A 22699-nucleotide genomic window follows, 5' to 3' on the forward strand; every position below is an offset into this window, starting at 1 on the left:
TGTTCACATGAGCCTGATTACCAAGATTTAACGAAGCGTAAAATAGACTTTGAGGAACTGAAATAAGTCTTTTTGAAACAGATAAATCACATGCTATTTTTAGGATGACTACACCACTACCAGAGTCGTGTTGTTTACTCAATTCAATACATCAAAATCCATTTTACGCTTCGTTAAATCTCGGTAACTGGGCTCATGTGAACAGCCCTGAGTGCTATATTATGCAAAAATGTATATATGCGCGATGTATGTATGCTATACGCGAACGTGCAAAAAAATCAAACTATCCCAAGAAAACTGCAAACATTGAAAACGAAATTTCATTCATGCAATAGACAACAACACTGAGAATTTTGTTCTTCGCTATGATTAGCGAATCAAAACTTAAGAAAGTGTTCTTAAATTGGTTTTGGAACCCGAAGACGAAGTGCATGTTGAAAGGTCAAGGAACAAAATTTTAATGTGTTCAAAATCGAGGAAAGGAAACGTTTAAATACTGAATACTGCATGCCATTTACGTGCAAGCGTGATGCATGAACTATTTCACGCGGAGCTAGATCTACAAGTGCAAGTTCAAATTGGCGAAACGCGAAGAGCATTTTTCATACAGCAGCATAGCAATTACTTATACAACAGTAAATTAAATTACTTATAACTCTTTTGTTATTTTTTGTTATTTTTAGTTTTCGCCTAATGTAGAGTTGGCTTTAAAAAGTGGTTCATTAACTGGAAATCAGAGAAGTGAGTTCATACGTGACATTTGCACAAATATATCGGCAAATGGAGTATATTACTTAAACAAAATTGAAAGAAACCAAGTAGCTGCAGCCATAGTGAGCAAGTATCCTGTGCTGAAAGATCCAATTGGCAGTGGTTTGGTAAGCAATTTTATTTCCCAATAACATAACCTGTAGTGATATCCTACTACTATATAGCTAATCCGAATAAAACCCTGCCCCTTCAGACGGCACAAATGTTTCATGTATATAGAGGAGATTTTGAAGTTGAGCTGTTCCCTATTACTGGGGAATCCTTACGCGCGCAACGAAGAGTTAAGAGATCAAGACAATAGTTTCACCTTCACGCCCATCGACTCAAATTATCTTAATGTACATATATTCAGTCGAATCGTAGGGACTGGCCAATCGTAGGGGATTGTGACCTTGTGGTTCAGGTTGATGTTAAATGGAGTCGCGACCCTTCTAGCGGGGCTCTATTTGGGATTATCACCCCTATAGGGCATTCAGTCTCTCCTAGTGGGGCTTATAGATCCCCCACAGGAGGAAAGCATAAGGCCTTAATGAGTCTTTTGGGATGTACAACAGTACAGTATGCTAATCCGGAGTACTTCGCCCCCATGACCCATCCTCCCACACAAAGAATTTGCATCAATTGTGTCTGATTTTAGCTCATAGTATGTCTCTCAAGAGCAATTGAATCATTAATAGCGCAATACTTAGCCCTTTATAATATAAGCATTAGCACTATCTTGTCGAATCGTGCTTGTGTACATAGAGATGAATTGAGATGGTCGCAACTGTTACTGGTGTAAGTACTGAATGGAACAAAAAATTAATATAGCAATGTCAATTTATGTAAGGTGGCTCAATCCCTCTGAATAAATCCACCCACATGACTTGGAGAAAGGAAATGTAGAGGGGAAATAGCATATTCTGGATGGGAGAAGTGTTGACTGCATTGAGTCAGTCCTGCTGTGCGTAGCCTGCAGTGCTAATGAAAAATTGTGGTAACGCAAGTAAATATTCTTGCAGCCTATGCTTGTATTACAAATAAATATGGTATGAATATGAGCTTAATTTATCAAAACTCGTAATTATAGATTCGTCACAAATTTTGTTGTATTATCAAAGATGAAGATGCCATGAAAGATATGAAAGACAGATTTTCCAAGTATAAATCTGCTATAGTAGAATTCTGCAAGAAACAAGTTCGGCCAAGTCCGTTTATTAAAAATATGCTGTAGTCCCTCAAGGAAGAAGTTAACAAAGAAACTGCATCTGTGGAAAGTAATCGTCGTAATTTTTTTTTTCACTTTCTGATTATTAATTTACACAAACTGTCACATTCACACACTCCCTCACATTTTCCTATACTCTAGATTTAGAGAAAACGTTTGCCATGATGGTACTCCTACGACTTCTCAAGAAGAAAAATAAAAACTCCGAAAATACACTATCACTGATCGAAATTTTAAATGTAAGTGTGAAAGTTGTATTTCTTATATGTTCTTCCTGCATGTGAATGAAATTTGACATGAAATGAAATACATATATTTAACTTGATGTATAAGGGATTAAGTCGTGTTTCGCTTAGTGGCTCGCTACGATTTTCCCAACGAAATCTATAGAGATGAACACAATAGCACGCATGTATTGTGCTTCAATATTTACGACAACTAAGTTTTAGTCTGAAAATGTGTGCTGTAAATCTTCCCAAACGGGTAAAGCAGCATGTGTTACTTTTTCTTGAACTTTTTTGTAGTCTCAAACAAAGTTTTAGTTTGCTTTTGTTCGGCTTTAGTTATATATCTCAGTTAATGCTTCGCCTCTTGTGCCTGCATGCATGTGCTTCTTCTTATGTCGCACACGTACTTCATTGCAATTCTTGTAAATTATAAATGTAAATACAGGCATTATCACTTTAAAGACACGTAAATGAAAAAAATTGTTTAATGTTTCTTACTGTTCTTACACGTAGGAAGATGATGACTTAAACGAGCATGTGAGGAGAACAACGTATCCCATGCTTATCGGAGTTGGGGATACTCCATTCAAATTAGATGTCCTTCTAATATGCATGGAAGGGGAGAAATTTCTTGATGTAACCACATATGGATCCGACACCGTATTGTTGTGCCTATACTCCCTATACTACGTATTTTCTATTGCGTACCCGTTAGACCACAAAGATTTCTTTAACTTTGTCGACTCTGTCATTGCTGGGTTACAAAGCAACGAGGCGGTAAAGAGAATCACGATTCAGAAATTCACAAAGGAATTAACACCATATCTTTCTGGGTGACATTATGTTGGTTACTTTATTTAATGAGATTGTGTTAAAGTTGGATTTTTTACATATGTTGTTACTCTACTATAAGCAGGAACTGAAATGCAGCTTTTTTGTTGCACTAAAAAAATTTTTAATGTCATATAAGTAGATGTTTGATTGATTACTGTTAAAGGTAAAGTTACTTCTATCATTTAATCGAATACTAACCACCTGTACTCTAAGAGCTTTCTTGTACTCAAATTCAACGCATGGTGGAGGGTAAAGGGTAAATGCATGTTCTTCTGTTAGATGCCAGTGCTGCTTTTCAACAATTCAACAACAGCAATGGCACTTGAGATTTGATGATGAATTGTGTCGTGAAATAGTTTGTCTATTTTTTACTCTGCTTTAAATAACATTTTTCAATTTCGTAGGCTAGTAACACAAGGGTAATTTTTTACCCCTAAAAATAGAGCAAAATATTTTCACACCCTGTTTGGGTGTAATATTTCTACTCCACTTTTTCAGGGTAATTTTTACCCCTTTTATAGTGTATTAAAATTTTACCCCGAAAAACGGGTCATTCTGTGGAAAATTAACTACACCCTTATATATGGGGTAGATTTTACCCCTCAAATTTTACAGTGTAGCCTTATTCTTTAAATCGGAGACATACAATTGAATTGTTTCACCACTCTGTTGCACTCGGGTGTTAAATTTGTGCCGCTCCATTGTTACATTCGCTTGTGGATTACACAATTCTCCAAACTTCATCTTTAAACATTCAAAATCTTCTTCAGATTCGTCCTCGCCATACGTAAATGACTTCTCTCGTTCGATTGCTTCTCCTCCGGCCAAGTTTAGCAAAATGTATGCTTGGGTTTTCTTCTGTTTTGTGCTACAAGCCACCGCAATAAACACATTGTATTCCTGCACAAAATGCCTCCAATTTTCAGCTATATTTCCATCGAATATTAGCAGACCAGGTTTATGAAAATACGATTAATTAATTTCTTAAAGATCCCACACCTGACACCATGTTCTTGACACAGGCTTTACGTAAAAAAAAGTATATACTTCTAAATTGTACAACATGCTTATAGAAGATGCCTCACCTAGTAACGTTAATCATGCATATTAAATTACTTAGTAACATTAATATGTTATCCTACATATTCTACACAGTATGCACTCCAGTGATCGTCATCTTTTGTAAGAAGTTCGCCAATCAACAGTGGCAAAAACAGGCCCAAGCACCACATCTCATTTGCTGTAACATATAAAAGGTGAAGTACATACGCATAAGAGAACATATGGACTGACTTAATTAACCCTCTTGGGCGCGTCCTATGTGTGACTTAATATTAATTTAGTGTGGCTTTTAGAGAACCTTGCATGGCTTGGATGAAATATGACATACAGAGTGCAAATCCAATATTTATAAAACCATGTTTGCATAATTTAGCACTTAACAAGTACGCGCGTAAAAATATCACATCTTGTAGCAAGTCTATTCACAAGCTTGCTAGTCTCAAGTGTTTTGAGAGACGGGACAACTTGTTAACAAGCAGTAACAAACCTAATTGTTGAATCACGAGACTTGTGTAACATTGCTGTTTAAGCAAGTTCGTACAAACAACAATATTGAATATTGCTACAATACTGTTCACATTTGTAGCAATGTTATTATATCATATATCTGTATCATACTTGTCAGAAGTCTGGTAATGCCATCAAACATGTTACAAGTTGGTAACAGCTTGTTCCAAACTTTTTACGACAAATTGGAGCAAGCAATGCGAACAAATCCGATCAAGCTTTTGAAAAGACTTGCCACAACTTCTCTGCAGACTTGTCACAGTTTGTGCGTTTTTACATGTCTATAATGTCTATGTACTGTTATGGTTAGGTTTTTAAAATCCCTAAATTGCCTTTTAAAGTCGCACTTGGTAATTAACAGGAACGTCAGAGGGATCACATTGTTAGGGGGCGAAAACGAGATTTGAGAGGTACTCAAATCAAAGGGTAATTGGGCAAATGGCCCACCGCTCAGGCGTCCCGGGCAATGAATGATTTCAATTCTATTTGGATGCACTACTTAATCATGCAAATCATAGTGTCTGCACCATTTTGATACCTGAGTGTTTGATACACGCTGTAATCGGTTTAGCGACATAAATGATGTAAATCATGTGATTACTTTGCCATTAAATGTCAGCATTGAGACATCAGCATCACAGCATGGCAGCACGTGCCTTTGTAGTTTGTACACTTTGTTTTTTTTGTTTATTTTCATGCATGAAATTCTATATTGTAACACCATTATGTTGGGGATATGAGTTGAAATACTATCATGCATACTTCTGAAATTATAACGTCGCTGGGTATGGAGATGCTGGAATGAAGGACACGCTCAGATGACTTGGTAAGTCTTACCATGTTGTTTGAGACTATTGTCTTCTGAAGTGAGTTTTGTCCTCAAAATTTGCGCAGGTTTGTTCGAGTCATTGTGATACCTGAAATGTTCAAATTTTCATGTTTAAGCTTATTTTTTAAGAGATTTATTATGCCAAATATATCAAAGTTTCAAGTGCCAGGTCATGAATCCCAATATAAAAGGAAACATCAAACATATATTCGCTGACATCAATCGGCAATATAATTTGTTTATGACATAAATGACGGGGTGTCCCAGATTGTTAAATATTATTAAAGTCAGATTTTTAGTCTGAGCCAGATTTACAAAGTTAGTTCACATGGTTAGTTACACTTCGGAGTACACATATCGAGGTGGTTATAAAGCTATGAAATGTATCATCATGAATTCTCCGTTTTATACATAATTATCGTGCGTAATTTTTCGTGTATTTTAGCATGTGTTCCCGCCTTGTAACAAGCCTACACGCAGTATGGAAAACAGAAAACACGTCGACTCGACTATCATCCATTAGAAATATATTATACAAGGTAGGAAAAGTAAAAAATATGTATCAAGCACATATATGCACCAATTGCAAATGTTTTAAGCCCCGCACAGACGAGCAAGTTTTCCTTGACAAGTTTTTTGACACGTTCACTTGCTTGTGTGTACGACGAACAAGTTTTCCTTGACAAGTTTTCCGTGACAAGTTTTATTTGTTCGTGTGTACGTAAAAAAATTTTTCTTGGCAAGTTTTACGAGTCCGCATTACTGAAGTACGTAAACAACTCCGAGGATACTTCATTTATATTACGTGAAGACAGTTGTTAGACAAAGCACAGAGAGACAAACGTTTTGTTGGCCAAGGCCTTTTGTGTTTTGTTGACACAAATTTCACATGATTAAAATGCCGTTTTTGACAAGAAAACAACGAAATCTTGCGTGTGGTGTGGGTATAAGCCTTCTGATGCAGTACGAACACAGCAAACGTCATATAGGGCGAAGATGGTGGGTTAGGCCTTGGGCAACTGCAGATCGCCGTCATGCTTAAGGTCTGTCAAACAACTTGATACCAGAGTTAAAAGAAAATGACCAACAAAGCTTTCAAAACTTTTTTCGGTGAGTATTTGTTATATGCAATAAACACACCTGATAGTTCGTCAATTCATTAAATATTTAAGCCTACTTCTGACGTGCTTGAACTCAAATTGTTTATTTATATTTTAATATGAGATTACTAAAAAGTTGTGTTTCCCATATTTTATTATTGCTACATTATATTGGTTAGTTTTGTGCTTTGTCATCTTTTTGTTGTGCTTTTAACTACGTTTGGCAATTAGTTAGTTTAGGTTCCTGCATAAATGTATCTTTTCCCCGAGCCGGCGCGAAGCGCCGTGCGAGGGTACTAATTCCGCTGGGAGATTTATTACACCCGGGTATTGTGACAGAACATAGCGGAATCCAAAGTTGCTCAAATTCTATGTCGTGGACCGTGGACCGTGGACGTTCAATGGTCATGGTACTTGTGCGCATGCGCGAAATGTAAGCGAGTAAAGTACTGGTAATTAGTAACTCGCTGATTGGCTAAGATGAACAGTTTGGATTAAAACTAAAACGTTAGAGATTTAACTGTCTTTAAAAAACTTTTTTTAAAAAGACATTTCGTATCAATTCAACTCTGCTGAATACAGCATTTTTAAAAAAGAAAAAAACAAAACACTCTTAACAAACGAGAAAATTTTCATTTGGAAGATGGCGAATAGGGTAAGTGAGAAGCTAAAAGATGGGAAAAAAGATGCAGGTAATGATGATGAAAGGCTGGCAAGAAGAAGGATAAACAACCGAGCCCTGTTGGATGCAGAAACGCCAGAGGAAAAGCAGTGTCGGTTAGAAAAGCAAAGGGCTGCGTACAAGAGAAGTATTGAGGTAAGTACAAGCGATGAAAGAGGAAAACAGAAAGAAAAAAGACGACAAAAATCTCATCAGGAAACCCCGAAACAAAAGGAATGTCGTTTAGCGAAACGCAGGGCCGCTTATAAACGCAGGACCGAAGCAAATACTAGCGAAGAAATTGAGACGAAAAGAGGAAAAGAACGGCAACATTTACAACAACAAACGCCAGAGCAAAGAGAAAGTCGTTTGGCAAAACGACGAGATGCCTATAAACGGAGTAGTGAAGCAAGTACAAGCGAGGAAATTGAGATGCAAAGAGGGAAAGAACGGCAACTTTTACAACAACAAACGCCAGAGCAAAGAGAAAGTCCTTTGGCAAAGCGTAGGGCTGCTTATAAACGGAGAAAGGAAGCAAGTACAAGTGAAGCAAGTGAGATGCTAAGGAAAGAAAAAAGAGCAAACGCAAGAGAGAGAAGGCAACGTGAAAGTGTCCAAAAACGAGCAGAAAGACTTGAAAATATGAGGAAACATGCGAAAAAATCATACGAGACAAGGTCGAAACCTCAGGAGGTACAGTCAGAAAACAATCGGGTAAGAATGTGTGACGAAGAAAGTACAAATGCTGTAAGTAGCTGTAGTTCAGACCAATATTTGCCTGAAGGTGGTTGGCAAAATGTTGACAACCCCTTGCATGAGCAGGAGTTTGTTCAGAATGAAATGCACAGTTTTCATTTAGATCAAGAGCATTTAGAGCATCGGCAGTGTACAATTTGTAAAGAGGCCTGGCCAACAAGGCAAAACTTGGCAGCAGATCCCTTTGTTTGTTACCGGTGCAAAAGAGACAAGAAGTCCCCAAAGAATTTCAGTGCTGGCAATGACATGGACCCAGGTATTGTTCCTGAGCAATTGAGAGGTTTGACACAGGTAGAGGAAATGCTGATTTCAAGGGTTTGCCCCATCATGCAAGTCTACAGAAAACATGGTGGGCAAAGGGGCTATAAAGGCCATGTACTAAACTTACCACAGGATATTCAAAGTTTCTTGAATAGGTTGCCTGCACAAGTAGCTGACTTGCCTGTTATGATTGTGCGTAGACAGGGTGCTGATGAAACACATAAAGATTTTACAGTTCGTCGACACAGAGTGCTGGAAGCTATTTTGTGGTTGAAAACAAACAATCCATTTTTCAAAGACATTGAGATTGACAGGGATGTTATCCAAAGCCTACCAGAGAATGGTATCCCTAAAGAGCTAAGGTATGTTATTGATGACAATGAACTTTCAGTTCATGTTGAAAATGAGGGCCCCCCGCAAGAACCTGTAATGAGTGCTAATGCGACAGTTGAAGAATTAGTTTTAGGAAATGGCAGTACATCATTTATTCCTATGCGTCAAAGACAAAGAAAGGATGGTGCAGCTATCCAAGATGCAGTAAATGAGGTTGACCCTTTGGACTGGCCATCTACAGAAGGTAATGCTGTTAATGAATTTAAAACAGATGGTTTGGCAAGCATGGCATTTCCAACACTATTTCCATATGGGAGAAGTGACCCAACAAACAGAGTCAGGCAACATGAGGTAAGTTTGGCAGAGGCATTCAAACACCTAATGAAGTTTGCAGAGAGGCTACCAAATGGTAAGTTTGAATGGAGGTTTGCCTCTCATCCTCGGTTCCCATACTGGGCACTGAATATGAAGCAGAGACATCAGTTGTTGTCACAAGCTAACTGTAACGATATATGACGTCAGTATAGACGTCATGTGACTTGGACGAGGGGGTGTGCTCGCTATATTTATTTTATCAACAGTTTTGTAAATACATGAAAATATACGTGGAGTTTTTCTGAGTATATTTGAGTCTACTTGTCGGTATCGTTACATGGTGTCAGGTGTGGGATATCCTACACCAACGAGGCGTTTCACAAAACAACAAAAATCACTATAAAACAAGGAAAAGGACGTACAAGTGATTGTGCAATGTCAGACGGGGAAGCATCCGCCGCCATTTATGTTCCGCCTTCAAATATACCTCCACCAAAACCGCTTGTATTTGATGACAACATTGCAATCAGTTGGAAGACTTGGAAAAAGGCTTGGAAGCGTTTTGAGATCGCCACGGGAGTTTATAAGCAAGATGATGTAGTTCGCGTGTCAACTTTGTTAAGTATAATAGGCGAAGATGGCGCCAAAACATTCGACACATTTACGTGGGGAGAAGACGAAAGCGAAGACAATATAGCCCATGTTTTGAAGAAATTTGATGAGCATTGCGAGCCCAGAATTCAAGTTATTTACGAACGATATCGTTTCAATAATAGAAGGCAAGAACAAGGTGAAAATATATCCACCTATTTGACAGAGTTACGAACAATAGCACGAAATTGTGATCACGAGTCAATTACACCCGATGAGATATTACGAGACAGATTAGTTTTGGGTATCAGAGATGACAAAGTCCGCGAACGATTATTACGCACAGACGGGTTGACACTAAAGAAAGCTGTCGAAATAATCAAAGCGGCAGAACAAACACAGCAACAAGTTAAACAAATAACCAGCGAGTTATTAGTAAACACAATTAATAGTCAAGGAAATAGTCATAATACAAAATCACCAATGCAAAATACTCATGATGGGCGGGGCAGAGGCAAAATCAGAGGCGGCACCTATCAACAGAATAGCTGTGGCAACTGTGGAAGATATCACGGGAGACGAGCTTGCCCTGCATTTGGAAAAAAATGCCATAATTGTGACAAGCTTAACCATTTTAAAAAAATGTGTCGCGGGAAAACTGCGTTTTTTCTCCAAGAGGATTCTGATTCCGGCTCAGAGGATCCATACATTATTAGCTCAGTTTCAAAGAATCCAAAGAAGAAGGCAAAAGTAGCAGTGACCAAACTATTCATTAACAAACAAAGGAAAGAGAATATAGTAAAGATACAGATAGACACAGGAGCCCAGTGTAACATTCTTCCGGTTGAGACTTATGTGAAGGTTACAGGGGACACTGAGTTAAAGTTACTAAAACCGTGCCAGAAGGAAATAGTGTCATACACTGGAGAGCGGCGCAACATAACGGGAAAAATCACCCTTCCGGTATGGCGCGCAAGTCATAAACAACATATTAAGTTTAACATCATTGATGGCGATTATCGACCAATTTTGTCCCTTGACACTAGCATAGCTCTTGGGATTGTGAACCTTCGACATTGTGACATTTTTTCTCTGGGTATTCAAACCCCAAAAGACCTTTGCAATGAATACGAGGATTTGTTTGATGGCTCATTGGGGAAAATACCAGATACACACAAGATTGTAACGGATAGCACCGTACAGCCCGCAGTTCATGCCCCTCGAAGAGTACCCGTAGCTTTACGTCCACGAATAAAATCAGAATTGGATAAGCTGGTTGAGCGTGAGGTGATCGTTCCAGTGTCTAAACCAACACAATGGGTATCAAGTATGTTGGCTGTCGTGAAACCAAATAAAATCCGGATCTGCATCGATCCACGTGATCTCAATCGCGCAATATGCCGTGAGCATTATCAGCTGCCCACCGTTGAGGAGGTGACTACCCGCCTAACAGGAGCCAAGAAATTCACAGTGTGTGATGCAAAAGATGGATTTCATCAAATAGAACTCGATGAAAACTCGAGTCTCCTGACCACGTTCAACACCCCATTTGGAAGGTATCGGTGGACTCGACTACCATTTGGCATTTCAAGCGCTCCTGAGGTTTGGCAGCGTCGAATGCATGAGTTCGTAGAAGGATTAGAAGGGGTTGAAGTGATTGCAGATGACTTTCTCATTGCTGGTTTCGGAAACACAGACGAAGAAGTTAACGCGAGCCTACAAAAGAACGAGCGGGCATTTTTCGAAAAGTGTCGTAAATGGAATTTGAAGTTGAATAAGAGCAAGCTAAAACGAGGACAATCGTCAGTAGCATTTATGGGTCATCTACTCACCCCCGAAGGGTTAAAGCCAGATCCTGCCAAAGTTGAAGCCATTCTTGAAATGCCCTCTCCAACCGATGTCAAGGCAGTAAAGAGATTTTTGGGGATGGTCAACTATCTCGCCAAATTCTTACCACTACTATCGGACATGACTCAACCACTCCGTAAGCTCGAGGACAAGGATGTTGAATGGTGTTGGCTAGAACAACACGAACAAGCATTCAAAACAGTTAAGGACTTCCTCGCAAAGGCCCCTGTACTAGCTTACTACGACATCAATAAAGAAGTTACAATACAATGCGATGCAAGTGAGACCGGACTTGGTGCCGTGCTGTTGCAAGAAGATCAGCCAATCGCATATGCTTCAAGGGCTCTCACTGACACGGAAACTAGGTATGCCCAAATTGAAAAGGAACTACTCGCGATTGTTTGGGCCACTAATAAGTTTGATCAATATATCCTAGGCCGCGAGGTTGTTCATATAGAATCTGACCATCAACCATTGAAAGCAGTTTTCGCCAAACCCATCCACAAATCACCCAAGAGACTACAAAGAATGCTTATGGCTTTGCAGAATTATACACTAGATATACGTTACAAGAAAGGAGCACTAATGTGGATCTCAGACACCTTAAGCCGAGCATATCGATGTACGACCGAATCAGCCCAACATGATATAAGCGAAGTGCGTGCTCTAGAAGAAGTTGAGGTGTCTATAGCCCCGAATCGGTTAAAACAGTTTGAAAAATGTACAGCAGCAGATCCAACAATGCAACAACTGATTACCGCCATCAACAGAGGATGGCCACTAAACAGAAAACAATGCCCACAAGTAATAACACCATTCTACAACAATCGTGGCGAACTCATTGAAGATAAGGGACTGGTTTTTCTTGGGGAAAGACTTGTCGTACCGGCATCTCTAAGAAAAGAAATGCTTCAACAAATTCATAAATCTCATATCGGGATTGAGGGTTGTCTTCGACGAGCTAGGGAAGTATTATACTGGCCAAGGATGAATGCGGAGGTAAAGGATTATGTCTCAAAATGCTCAATATGCCAAGCAAATCAGCCGGAACAGTGCCGCGAACCACTCCAGTCCTACGAAGTACCTCGCCGGCCATGGTCAATGGTCGCAGAAGATCTATTTCAATTGGGACAGCAGAATTTCCTCATCATCGTTGATTACTGGAGTGGATTCTTTGAAGTTCAAGAGTTGACAAGGATGACATCGAAAGCCGTCGTTACAGCATCAAAAGTCCAATTCGCTAGACACGGAATCCCGGATACATTAATCTCCGACAATGGCCCACAATTTGCGTCAACAGAATTTGCCCAGTTTACAGCAGAATGGCAAATTGAGCATAGAACATCGAGCCCACATTATCCTCAATCTAATGGGCGCGCTGAAAACGCTGTTAAAACCTGTAAATCCCTACTAAAGAAGGCGAAAGCCAGCGGGGAAGACCCTCTATTAGCACTGTTGGACTGGAGGAATACCCCAACTGAGAATGTAGGAACCTCACCAGCGCAAAGACTAATGGGTAGACGAACTCGTACGTTGCTTCCAACACGTCAGAGCCTTCTCAGACCATACGAGCAAGATAGGGTAAAGAAGAAAATAGAGAGCTCCAAAGCAAAACAAGCAAGCTTCTATAACCAGAAGTGTCAACCCCTACAACCTTTACAAAGTGGCGACGCCGTAAGGATGAAACTTCCGGGAGATGATCATTGGTCGCTTGGTACCTGCATACGTTCGCTCGGGAATCGATCGTTCGAAGTCGAGATTTGTGGAAGACGCTATCGCCGCAATCGTCGTCACTTACGTGTAACTAAAGAGATCGCGCCGGTTATCAGAACGGATGATTTGCAAAACGAACCGACTGATCATTTTACCGATACGGAATCTGTCCCCAGTACGCCCTCTGCGGAACAAGATACCCAAGTTACTCCCATAAATCATGATAAGGAGAACCAGAACCTGCCAAGCAGCTCGGGTAGAGACGAAAGTCGGATGTCTGTTGCACCTAATACTGATCAAGAAGCAACGATTCTCCGTCGATCTACGCGAGAAAGACGTCCGCCAGAGTGGCATAAAGATTACCAGAAGCACTAAGATCTACAGCCTTTATTTTGTTTAGAAAATTTTAAAAAAAAAACCAAACAAACAAACTCAACAGCAAAACATTTTAATGTTGTTTATATAGAACAGTATCAAACAATTTGTTTATATTAAGGGGAAGATGTAACGATATATGACGTCAGTATAGACGTCATGTGACTTGGACGAGGGGGTGTGCTCGCTATATTTATTTTATCAACAGTTTTGTAAATACATGAAAATATACGTGGAGTTTTTCTGAGTATATTTGAGTCTACTTGTCGGTATCGTTACACTAACATTTACTTGCGGCAACATCCAGCGGATGCAAACATGACTATGGAGGAGCTGAAGACAATGGTGAACTCGATGAGTGCAAATCAAATGGTAAATCGTTTGCAACGATATGTTTCAAAAATTCAAGGAACAAATCAGTATTGGTATCAGCGACTGCAAGAACTATTAGCCCTGATTGAACAAAAAGGTTGCCCTACCTTTTTTTTTACTTTTAGTGCAGCTGATAGCCATTGGCCAGACTTGCAAAGACTGTTGCAAAGTAATGAAGGTGCATCAAGAACAGAAAGAGCACAAGCAGTGATAGACAATCCACACCTGACGGATTGGTTCTTCATGCAAAGGCTACAGGAGTTTATCAAACATTGGCTTCAAGGAGTCTTGGATGCTGAATGGTTTTGGTATAGGTTTGAATATCAGGCCAGAGGTAGTATACATGCTCATGGATGTGCTAAATTAAAGAATGATCCAGATATTCGGTTATTACGTAAACGTGCATGTAAAGCAGTGCTTGAGAAAGAGAAAGAAAATGAAATGTCCCCTGACGATTTTGAATTCTCTTGCCAGGATATTGTCAGAGAGGGTCAAGATGCGGAGAGAAAGCTAATTAGGTAAGTTTAAATCATCAAGTATTAATGGTATGTTTAAATTACACTCACCATGCATATAGATTGCAAAGATTGTGTCCAATGTGTGCTATGTATACAGTTAGCATCAGTGGTTAGCATACTATACAAATGCTGCAATGTTGCAAATGTCTAAAAATAAAACTTCCACATACATTCACAAAACAAAACAAAATTCCGTATATTTTCTTCAGGAATTGGTAATTCCTATTGTTAAGGAATTGGGAGTGTAAACAGCAAATATGAAAAAATATACAAATTAGGTATTAACCAATTTGTTACTTTTTATCCCTTTTAAAGTTATGTTGACTGGCTTGTGACCACAGTTAATGATGATCTGCCTGATGAGAACTGGACAGTACCAGATCCACACCCTTCTGCTGTGAAAGCCACATCAGTTGATAATCATGATGCTGATTATCACAGGTTAGTAAATTCAGTAGAGAGGCACACCAGATGCAGTCCAGCGTATTGCCTGAAAAAGAAGAGGGTTGACCTGCCTGCAGAGTGCAGATTTGGGTTCCCAAAACCATTACAAGAGGAAACTGCGCTGATTTATGAGGTACGAGGTAAGAAAAATAAATCTGTACACTCAGAGTTGCAAACCAAGAGAAATGATGAGAGGCTGAATTCACACAACAGGGTCATGCTTGAGAATTGGCGGGCCAATGTGGATTTACAGGTAATTGTGGATGAAAAGGCATGTGCAAGATATATGGCCAAGTATGCAGCAAAAGGGGAACCACGATCAAAATCGGCTTCTGATATACTGAAGTTGTCTGTGTCTTCATTACAGAATGATGACCAAGTGTCTTCTGCAATCAAGAAAGCAATGATCCAAGTTGCTGGTGATCGAGACATGGCTGCTCAGGAGACTGCCCATATGTTACTCAGTTTGCCTTTGGTAGGCTGTACGTATAGTTTTGTTACTGTTTCTTTAGAAAACAGTAGAAAGGTGATCCTTGATGCAGAAAATCCACAAGAGGAAGTACTTCAGAATTCTGTTCTTCAAGATTATGGAGAGCGGACAAAAGTGGAGAGTAGGTATAGGGGTTATCTCAGTTGAATTTGATGCAGTATGCATCTCAGTTCACAAGAGTCAGAGGTGAGTTGACAAAACGAGTGAATCCTTATATTGTCAGGACATTTCCAAAGGTTACAGCCAATCCTGGCAGCCCTACCTTTGGAAAATACTGCAAGTATCAACTCATTAAGTTTAAACCATGGGAAGATAAGTCATCAAATGCATGGGACAATATGGAGGAAACTGATGATATGTTTATTAACACATATGCTTCATTTCTTCAGACAGATTTTGCTAGAGACAATGTATTTGGGTATTCTATTGAAACAGAGATGGTCCATGCTGCACAGACAGATGACATATGGAACTGATGAAAGTAGTGATGAAAGCGATGACGAACAGGATCAACCTAATGAGGAAGAGCAAATTGAGGATTGGATGTTGTTATGTAGACTCAACCAACATTATGAGGATGCAGGAAATCAAATGGCAAATAACGAAGCAGTGGATTGGTTCGAAGCAGCAAGAGTGTGCCTGGGGATTTGTTGAGAGAATCTCCTGGATGGATTTCTAAACAGAGAAGGGATGCAGAGGAGCAAGGTATGCAGTATCAACAGGTGACCAACAAGTGGTGGTTGACCCAGGGACCTTGAATGACAAACAGCGACTGGCATTTGACATTATCACTGCATCCATGGCTAATGATGAATGTGAACCACTACATATGATTGTAAGTGGTACTGCTGGCACAGGTAAGACATATTTAATTAGTGCCCTAAAGCAAGTATTGCAAGACCAATGTATTGTCACAGCAACCACTGGAATTGCTGCATTCAGTATTGGTGGTCAAACTTTGCATTTCGCTGCTCAACTTCCGATTCAGGAATACAGAGAATTACAGGGTGATTCCTTACAGAGATTGCAGCTCAGATTGGAAGGTAAGAGGTTTCTCATTATTAATGAAATGTCAATGATTGGACATAAGATGCTTTCATGGCTTGACAACAGACTACGTGCAGGTACAGGAAAAGAGGATGTCCCATTTGGTGGCATGTCGATTATCCTAATGGGGGATTTCGGCCAGTTACCTGCTGTAGGCGATAGGCCAATGTACATTGCAGGTAATGGATCTGTAATCAGTGACCATGGTCACAGTATGTATTTAACATTTGATTATGTAGTCATTTTAGAGCAGGTCATGCGACAGATTGGTGAAGACCCAGAAGTAGTTGCATTCAGGGCGCTATTGATGAGAATGAGAGATGGACAAGTTACCGAGATGGACTGGAGACTATTAATACAGCACTCCAGACCTAACGTTTCAATGGATCAATTTAGTGATGCTATTCGGCTGTACTTTGATAAAAAAAGTGTCGCTGAATATAATTATGAAAGTTGCTAGAGATTGGACAACCATTGGTCAAAATTCAAGCAAGGCATTCCGGTTGGGGTGCAAGTGCGGCAACCTCTGATGAAGCTGATGGTTTGGAAGCTGTCCTCTTTTTGTCAACCAAAGCAGAAGTGATGCTGACATGTAACCTTTGGGCAGAAGTCAGTCTTTGCAATGGCTCTTTTGGAACTGTTGAGCAATTTTGGTTTGCAGAGAATATGGGTCCACCAAATCTACCGATTGCAGTACTGGTTCATTTTCCGGCATATTCTGGCCCTGCATTTCTACAAGAATGTTCAAAGTGTATACCTGTGCCTCCAAGACTGTTTGAGTGGATGGCGGATGGAAAGTATTTGTCAAGACAACAATTGCCCTTGCGGCTGAGGTATGCAATGACGATACACAAGTCCCAAGGACAGACACTAACCAAGGCTGTTGTTGATTTAGGTAAAGGGGAGAGAGTTGCTGGCTGCACGTTTGTGGCAACATCCAGGGTAAGATCAATTCATGATATTGTGTTTGAACCTATGACATTTGATCGTCTGAAAGTCATTGGTAGGAATAAAAATTTAAAGAAGCGACAAGAAGCGGAACGACGACTTCGTGTGCTTGCAGAAAAGACTGAGCAGAGGCATAAGTATTGAAAATCAGGTGGATGGATTGTGCTGTAAGTTTGTGTTGCTACATATATATTGTTCAATGATACTGGGCACCAATGTGCTTTCGAGGAAAGACTTGCCTGTTACTAGACACAATTTTGGAAATGAATTTGCTAAAAAATTGTTACAGACATTTCCTCTATTGTGTTTTTGAGGAGGGCAATTTATCATGTAAACATGTGTCATTGCCTGTTACTAGACATAATCTCACGTATTATGTTTTTGAGGGTGGCTGTTGACATGTACAGATATTTACATTATTAAAGTTTATTCGTTTTACTAAAAAAACATTAGAACATCAATCAGGTAAGGTAAGATACAATATAAACAATCAACCGTTTCACTGTTCAAAACTCTTTACTTTATAATTCGTGCGTGTAGGCGTTTACGCGATTTACCTGGTGACTGAAAAAGAGTACACGCAAAATCCACGTATAGCATAAATTTCAAAAAGCGCGCGAAAATATCGTCCTGTTCTGTGTCACTGTTTGGACTGCGGTAAGTCATATTCATAATAAAAAACTTTATAAAATATTGAACATTTCGAAGTTCGCCCAATAAATTATACTACACTTCTCGCTTGTTGACATTTTCATTTACAAATTTGAGGAGAAACATTTTTGGAAGAAACTGCAAAAACTTTTTTTAAAGCATTTATAAATTTGTCGATTTTTGCAACGCTGATGGCTGATGCGCTTTATCTTTAGGAAATAATGAAAATATTATATTTTTTCTTATATTTTAGATTAAAAGAAGTTTTGAAAAAAATCTAAAACATGTAAGTTTTTTTATATTACAATAGATATATTTTTTCAAAACTAATATTTGTATTTATGATTTTTGAGCTTGCCTCGAGTACGCTATATGGTGCTGTTGTTTTACATACTTTTTTTGCTCAATATATTTTTTATGTTGATGGCATATTTATATATACTCTAAAGATCTAAAGAGACGAAGAAGTAAGATGCAAAATTATTTCAACAAAGCACTTTTTTCATGATGTTGGTAGTGCAATTATTGTATTAATATGTACATCTACTTTACCAACTACTTTAGTGGAGAATAATGAGGATGAACTCATACTTGGTATGTATATAGGCACATATTTATATATCTTTCACTCTGAATGTACAAATTAGCAACTGATTAAAATGTCGTTGATCATTTCCAATGTTCAAAAATCTAATTTAACAATTATTTGTTGGATTTTAGACATTGATATTGATAATGATGATGGTAAATATGATTAAAAAACTATTTGAAATATTATTTTTGTCACAGTTAGTTAATTTGTATGTCTTTTCACATAGCACTAAAAGGATAACACATGCAAATTTTCTTTCACTATAGAAATACTTGAAGCAGTCCCTGACCTGGCCGGCCAGGGGCCAGATGAGCAACCCAGTAAGTTTCATGATTTATGTGACTTATTGATGCATACTTTCCCTGCACAACTGAAATACTTTCATTTAATCTAGTGAATCCTCCACCTCAAGAAAGGCCTGGTATGCTTATTGAATATGCACAAAAATGATATGTTCTTTGAAATTTTGTATATACTGCCTATATTGTTTACCATTTATAAATGTATAGTGAAGCAATTGCATGATGATATATATTGAAATGAACTAACTTATATTTTCAATTCTCAAGCCTTGCAAGTTAATGCAAATTTTGATGGTAATATCAGCTACTTTGTTCAATATTATTTAGTTTATGTATTAATTAGTGATGATGATGCATGGTCAAGTTTTTTGTCAACAATTTAAAACTCTAAAATTAAAAAGGTTGCCTCCTATCATTACATGGATTTATGCAATATGTCAACCAAATTTGTTTTATTTTTTTATTTTAGATAATGACCCACGCCCTGGGCGGTTTCGGGGGGCAGGCAGAGGTACTGTATGATTCATTATATCCACAACAATTGTTTCCAGTTTTTGTCATTGGATGCTACTCAAAAAATATCGCATTATGAGGATGCTCAATATGACATTTTGTCTTTTTAGTGTTACATGGACAAGTTAGAGGTTAGTAAAGTTCAATTGACAATGGTCATGCACCTCAAGAAAGGCCTGGTATGCTGATTGAATATGCACAAAATAATATGTTCTTTGAAATTTTGTATATACTGCCTATATTGTTTAACATTTTATGATTAGAAAGGTATAGTAGAGCAATTGCATCTTGATATATATTGAAATGAACTAACTTATATTTTTAACTCTCAAGCCTTGCAAGTTAATGCAAACCTTGACAGTATATATGTATCAGCTACTTTGTTCTATATTACTAATTTTATGTATTAAGTGATGATGATGCATGTTCAAGTTTTTTGTCATCAATTTAAAACTCTAAAATTAAAAAGGTTGCCTCCTATCATTACATGGATTTATGCAATATGTCAACCAAGTTTGTTTTATTTATTTATTTTAGATAATGACCCACGCCCTGGGCGGTTCGGGGGAAGAGGCAGAGGTACTGTATGATTCATTATATCCACAACAATTGTTTCCGGTTTTTCCCATTGATGCTACTCAACAAATTTGCATTGTCAGGATGCTCAATATCATATTTTGTCTTTTTAGTGTTGCATGGACAAATGAGAGGTTAGTAAAGTTTAATTGATAATGGTCATGCAGTTAACTCAAGATTTTTGGTAGCCTGCAAACCAATTATTTCTTGATATCATTTCTTGATATTAGGGCGGTGTTACAAATGTGGCCTTCGTGGCCACCGAGCCGCGACATGCGACGCACGTATGTATACAGTACCTTATGATTTGTCACGTAATGTATAGTCAGTTGTTACGTCACTGGTTCACAAACAATATAATCATGGCTTCAGGGCTATTCTTAGATAGCAGATGGTAGTATAGACGCTGCCCATCGCAATATATGACAATAATGTTTTAGGCTATTTCTTTCTCCAACTGGTGACCCGAGTGATTATTCTGCAGTTCTATCACCAATTCACAGTTAACTCAAAGCTATATAATAACATTTTTTATTTATAGGGGCTGTTTGTTGGTTATGTGGCCGAAGAGGGCACACGAAAGTCGTGTGTCCGCAGCGACAGGGGCCACAAAAAACTGGGGCAATAAAACCCACCATGCAGTTTACAAACTGCACGTTTGAGAAGTTCAATGCTTGATTTGCTTGAACTTCTCAAACGTGCAGATTAGGCTACGTTGACATACAGTTTAATTGAAATCTCCACGTTGAACATCTTGCCCGGTATACAAATGTTTAATAAGATTTAAAAAAACAATGAGCTATCAGTACATTAAAGACGAGACAATATTGTTTTCAACTAGCTGCTCATAAATCACTGTATGTCAACGTAGCCTCGTGTTGTTCTCACGTTTTATTAGTCCCGTTTACACTAGACTCAATTTATTAATGGCACGGCACGGCTAAAATGAGTGCGTATTTCATCTGTGCTCGACCTTTGCTTTCGTAGCCTGAACACTAATAGGGAGCTTTAGCAGTGACTACGAGTACGAACGACTACGACTACGAGATTCGTCATTCTTGCGCGTTGTTTGCTTACGCCATCAGCCAAAACTCATAGTCGTTGGGCTTTTGAGTACGAAATTTATCAAAAAACTCGTACTCAAAAGCCCAACGACTACGAGTTTTGGCTGATGGCTTAAGCAAACAACGCGCGAGAATGACGAATCTCGTACTCGTAGTCGTACTCGTAGTCACTGCTAAAGCTCCCTATTAAAATTGGGCACGGGTACCAATTTTAGCCGTGCCGTGCCGATAAATTGACTGTAATGTAAACGGGGCTATTGTTATTGATTAAATTTTTAAATTGTTTTAAATTAATATGTAAATTGTTATTTTTATTATTCTGTAAATTTGGTGAATTTGTAACATAGTTTGTATTTATATATTTTTTAATTAAATTTATTTTTCACCGATTTTTGGAAATTATGTTATCGCATTAAGAACCGGCGAGGGGTTACTGCATGCATGTATTTCTAGTTAGTAATTGAATAATTTTGTAAATTGAGTGCCTTTTGATATGACTTGTTTTGCTGTCCAGTAAAGTTTACAATAACAATGATAAAAGTAAATTACAATTTTGGCAGTTATGGAAATATGGCCCCTGCATGTGCCATGATTTTCTGAAGTGTTTCTGAGGTATATAGTACATTGGATTGAGTAAAAGTTTTTTTATTGCAGAATGCAACCAATAACCTTTGATGAAATTCTGGTAAAGATAAAGCCACTTATTCAGAGACAAAACACTAACATGAGGGATGCAATTTCTGCTCATGAAAAATTATCCCTCACTCTTCGGTTCTTGGCTGCAGGGGCATCATACAGAGACTTGGCATACTCTTTCCGCATTCCTGCCTCCACTATCTCACAAATAGTCCCAGAAGTATGCAGAGCTTTGTACGAATGTCTGTGTGTTCCATCTTCCAGGGAACAGTGGCTCAAAATTGCTAAAGAATTTGAAGAAAAGTGGCAATTCCCCCACTGTGTGGGAGCCATTGATGGAAAGCATGTTAACATCCGTGCTCCCCCAAATACGGGTTCAGACTATTTTAATTATAAGAACCATTTTAGTATTGTTTTATTGGGTGTAGCTGATGCAAATGCACAATTTATAGCATTTCAGTTAGGTGATGCTGGAAGCCAATCAGATGGTGGGATTTTTAAGCATGGTAGCCTAAGCTCATTATGTAAATCAGAGCTATTTCCCCAACCAAGTTGTTTACCAGGAACAAGTTTGGCAGTCCCATACTATTTAATAGGCGATGAAGCTTTTGCTCTTGATGTAAACTTGCAAAAACCTTACCCTCATCGTAGTGCAATGGGCGATGAAAAAGTTTATAATTATCGCCTTTCCCATGCTCGACGTATAATCGAGAATGCTTTTGGTATCATGTGTTCCAGGTTTAGAGTGTTACTTTGCACATTGGAACTTGATGTTCCAAATGCAATGCAAGTTGTTTGTGCATGTGTCACGCTGCACAATTTTCTCTCTATGAAAAAAGATAAAGTTTATTCCCCATCTGGTTTTATGGATATAGATGATGGGTCAGGAAACACCACCCCTGGGTCATGGAGAAGTCTAATTAATGATTCTCCACTAAGTAATTTGGCAAGAACACCACGCGAACGATCCTCCACCCTACAAGCTCGACAGGTGCGCGATACATTAAAGGAATATTTCTTTAATGAAGGGGCTATTGACTTTCAATGGAAAATGACTGAATAATTTCAAATCATTTATAAGATGTATACCTTAAATTGAAAATTAATGTTATTGAATCATTCTTAATACAATATTTGTACAACAATAAAATTATGT

At 38.5% G+C, this 22699-nt stretch overlaps 4 protein-coding genes across 5 annotated transcripts; all 4 read left to right on the plus strand.

The window, feature by feature from the left end:
• Positions 1–7180: 7180 nt before the first annotated feature.
• LOC114518711 lies at positions 7181–14184 on the plus strand. The gene is made up of 3 exons (XM_028538712.1): positions 7181–9048; positions 13675–14070; positions 14175–14184. The coding sequence occupies exons 1-3, from the start codon at positions 7181–7183 to the stop codon at positions 14182–14184; spliced, it is 2274 nt and encodes a 757-aa protein (XP_028394513.1).
• Positions 14105–15677, plus strand: LOC114518739. Of its 2 annotated transcripts, XM_028538737.1 has the most exons (4): positions 14105–14280; positions 14596–14977; positions 15092–15335; positions 15604–15673. In XM_028538737.1, the coding sequence occupies exons 1-4, from the start codon at positions 14204–14206 to the stop codon at positions 15615–15617; spliced, it is 717 nt and encodes a 238-aa protein (XP_028394538.1). In that variant the 5' UTR covers positions 14105–14203; the 3' UTR covers positions 15618–15673. The 2 variants fall into 2 exon arrangements, 1 of the variants encoding a protein (XP_028394538.1); XR_003686511.1 differs by lacking the exons at positions 14105–14280; positions 14596–14977; positions 15092–15335 and adding an exon at positions 15345–15400 and having other exon boundaries at positions 15604–15677.
• Positions 15678–16013: 336 nt separating this feature from the next.
• On the plus strand, positions 16014–16721 carry LOC114518712 (ATP-dependent DNA helicase PIF1-like). The gene has a single exon (XM_028538713.1). It carries the CDS (start codon positions 16014–16016, stop codon positions 16719–16721), a length of 708 nt encoding a protein of 235 aa, XP_028394514.1.
• A 4910-nt stretch (positions 16722–21631) lies between these two features.
• On the plus strand, positions 21632–22606 carry LOC114518713 (protein ANTAGONIST OF LIKE HETEROCHROMATIN PROTEIN 1-like). Its single transcript, XM_028538714.1, has one exon. The coding sequence runs from the start codon at positions 21632–21634 to the stop codon at positions 22604–22606; it is 975 nt and encodes a 324-aa protein (XP_028394515.1).
• Positions 22607–22699: the final 93 nt, after the last annotated feature.

The sequence above is a fragment of the Dendronephthya gigantea genome, unplaced genomic scaffold (genome assembly GCF_004324835.1).
Source record: "Dendronephthya gigantea isolate DGI-Jeju-01 unplaced genomic scaffold, DenGig_1.0 000011F, whole genome shotgun sequence".
NCBI lineage: Eukaryota > Metazoa > Cnidaria > Anthozoa > Malacalcyonacea > Nephtheidae > Dendronephthya > Dendronephthya gigantea.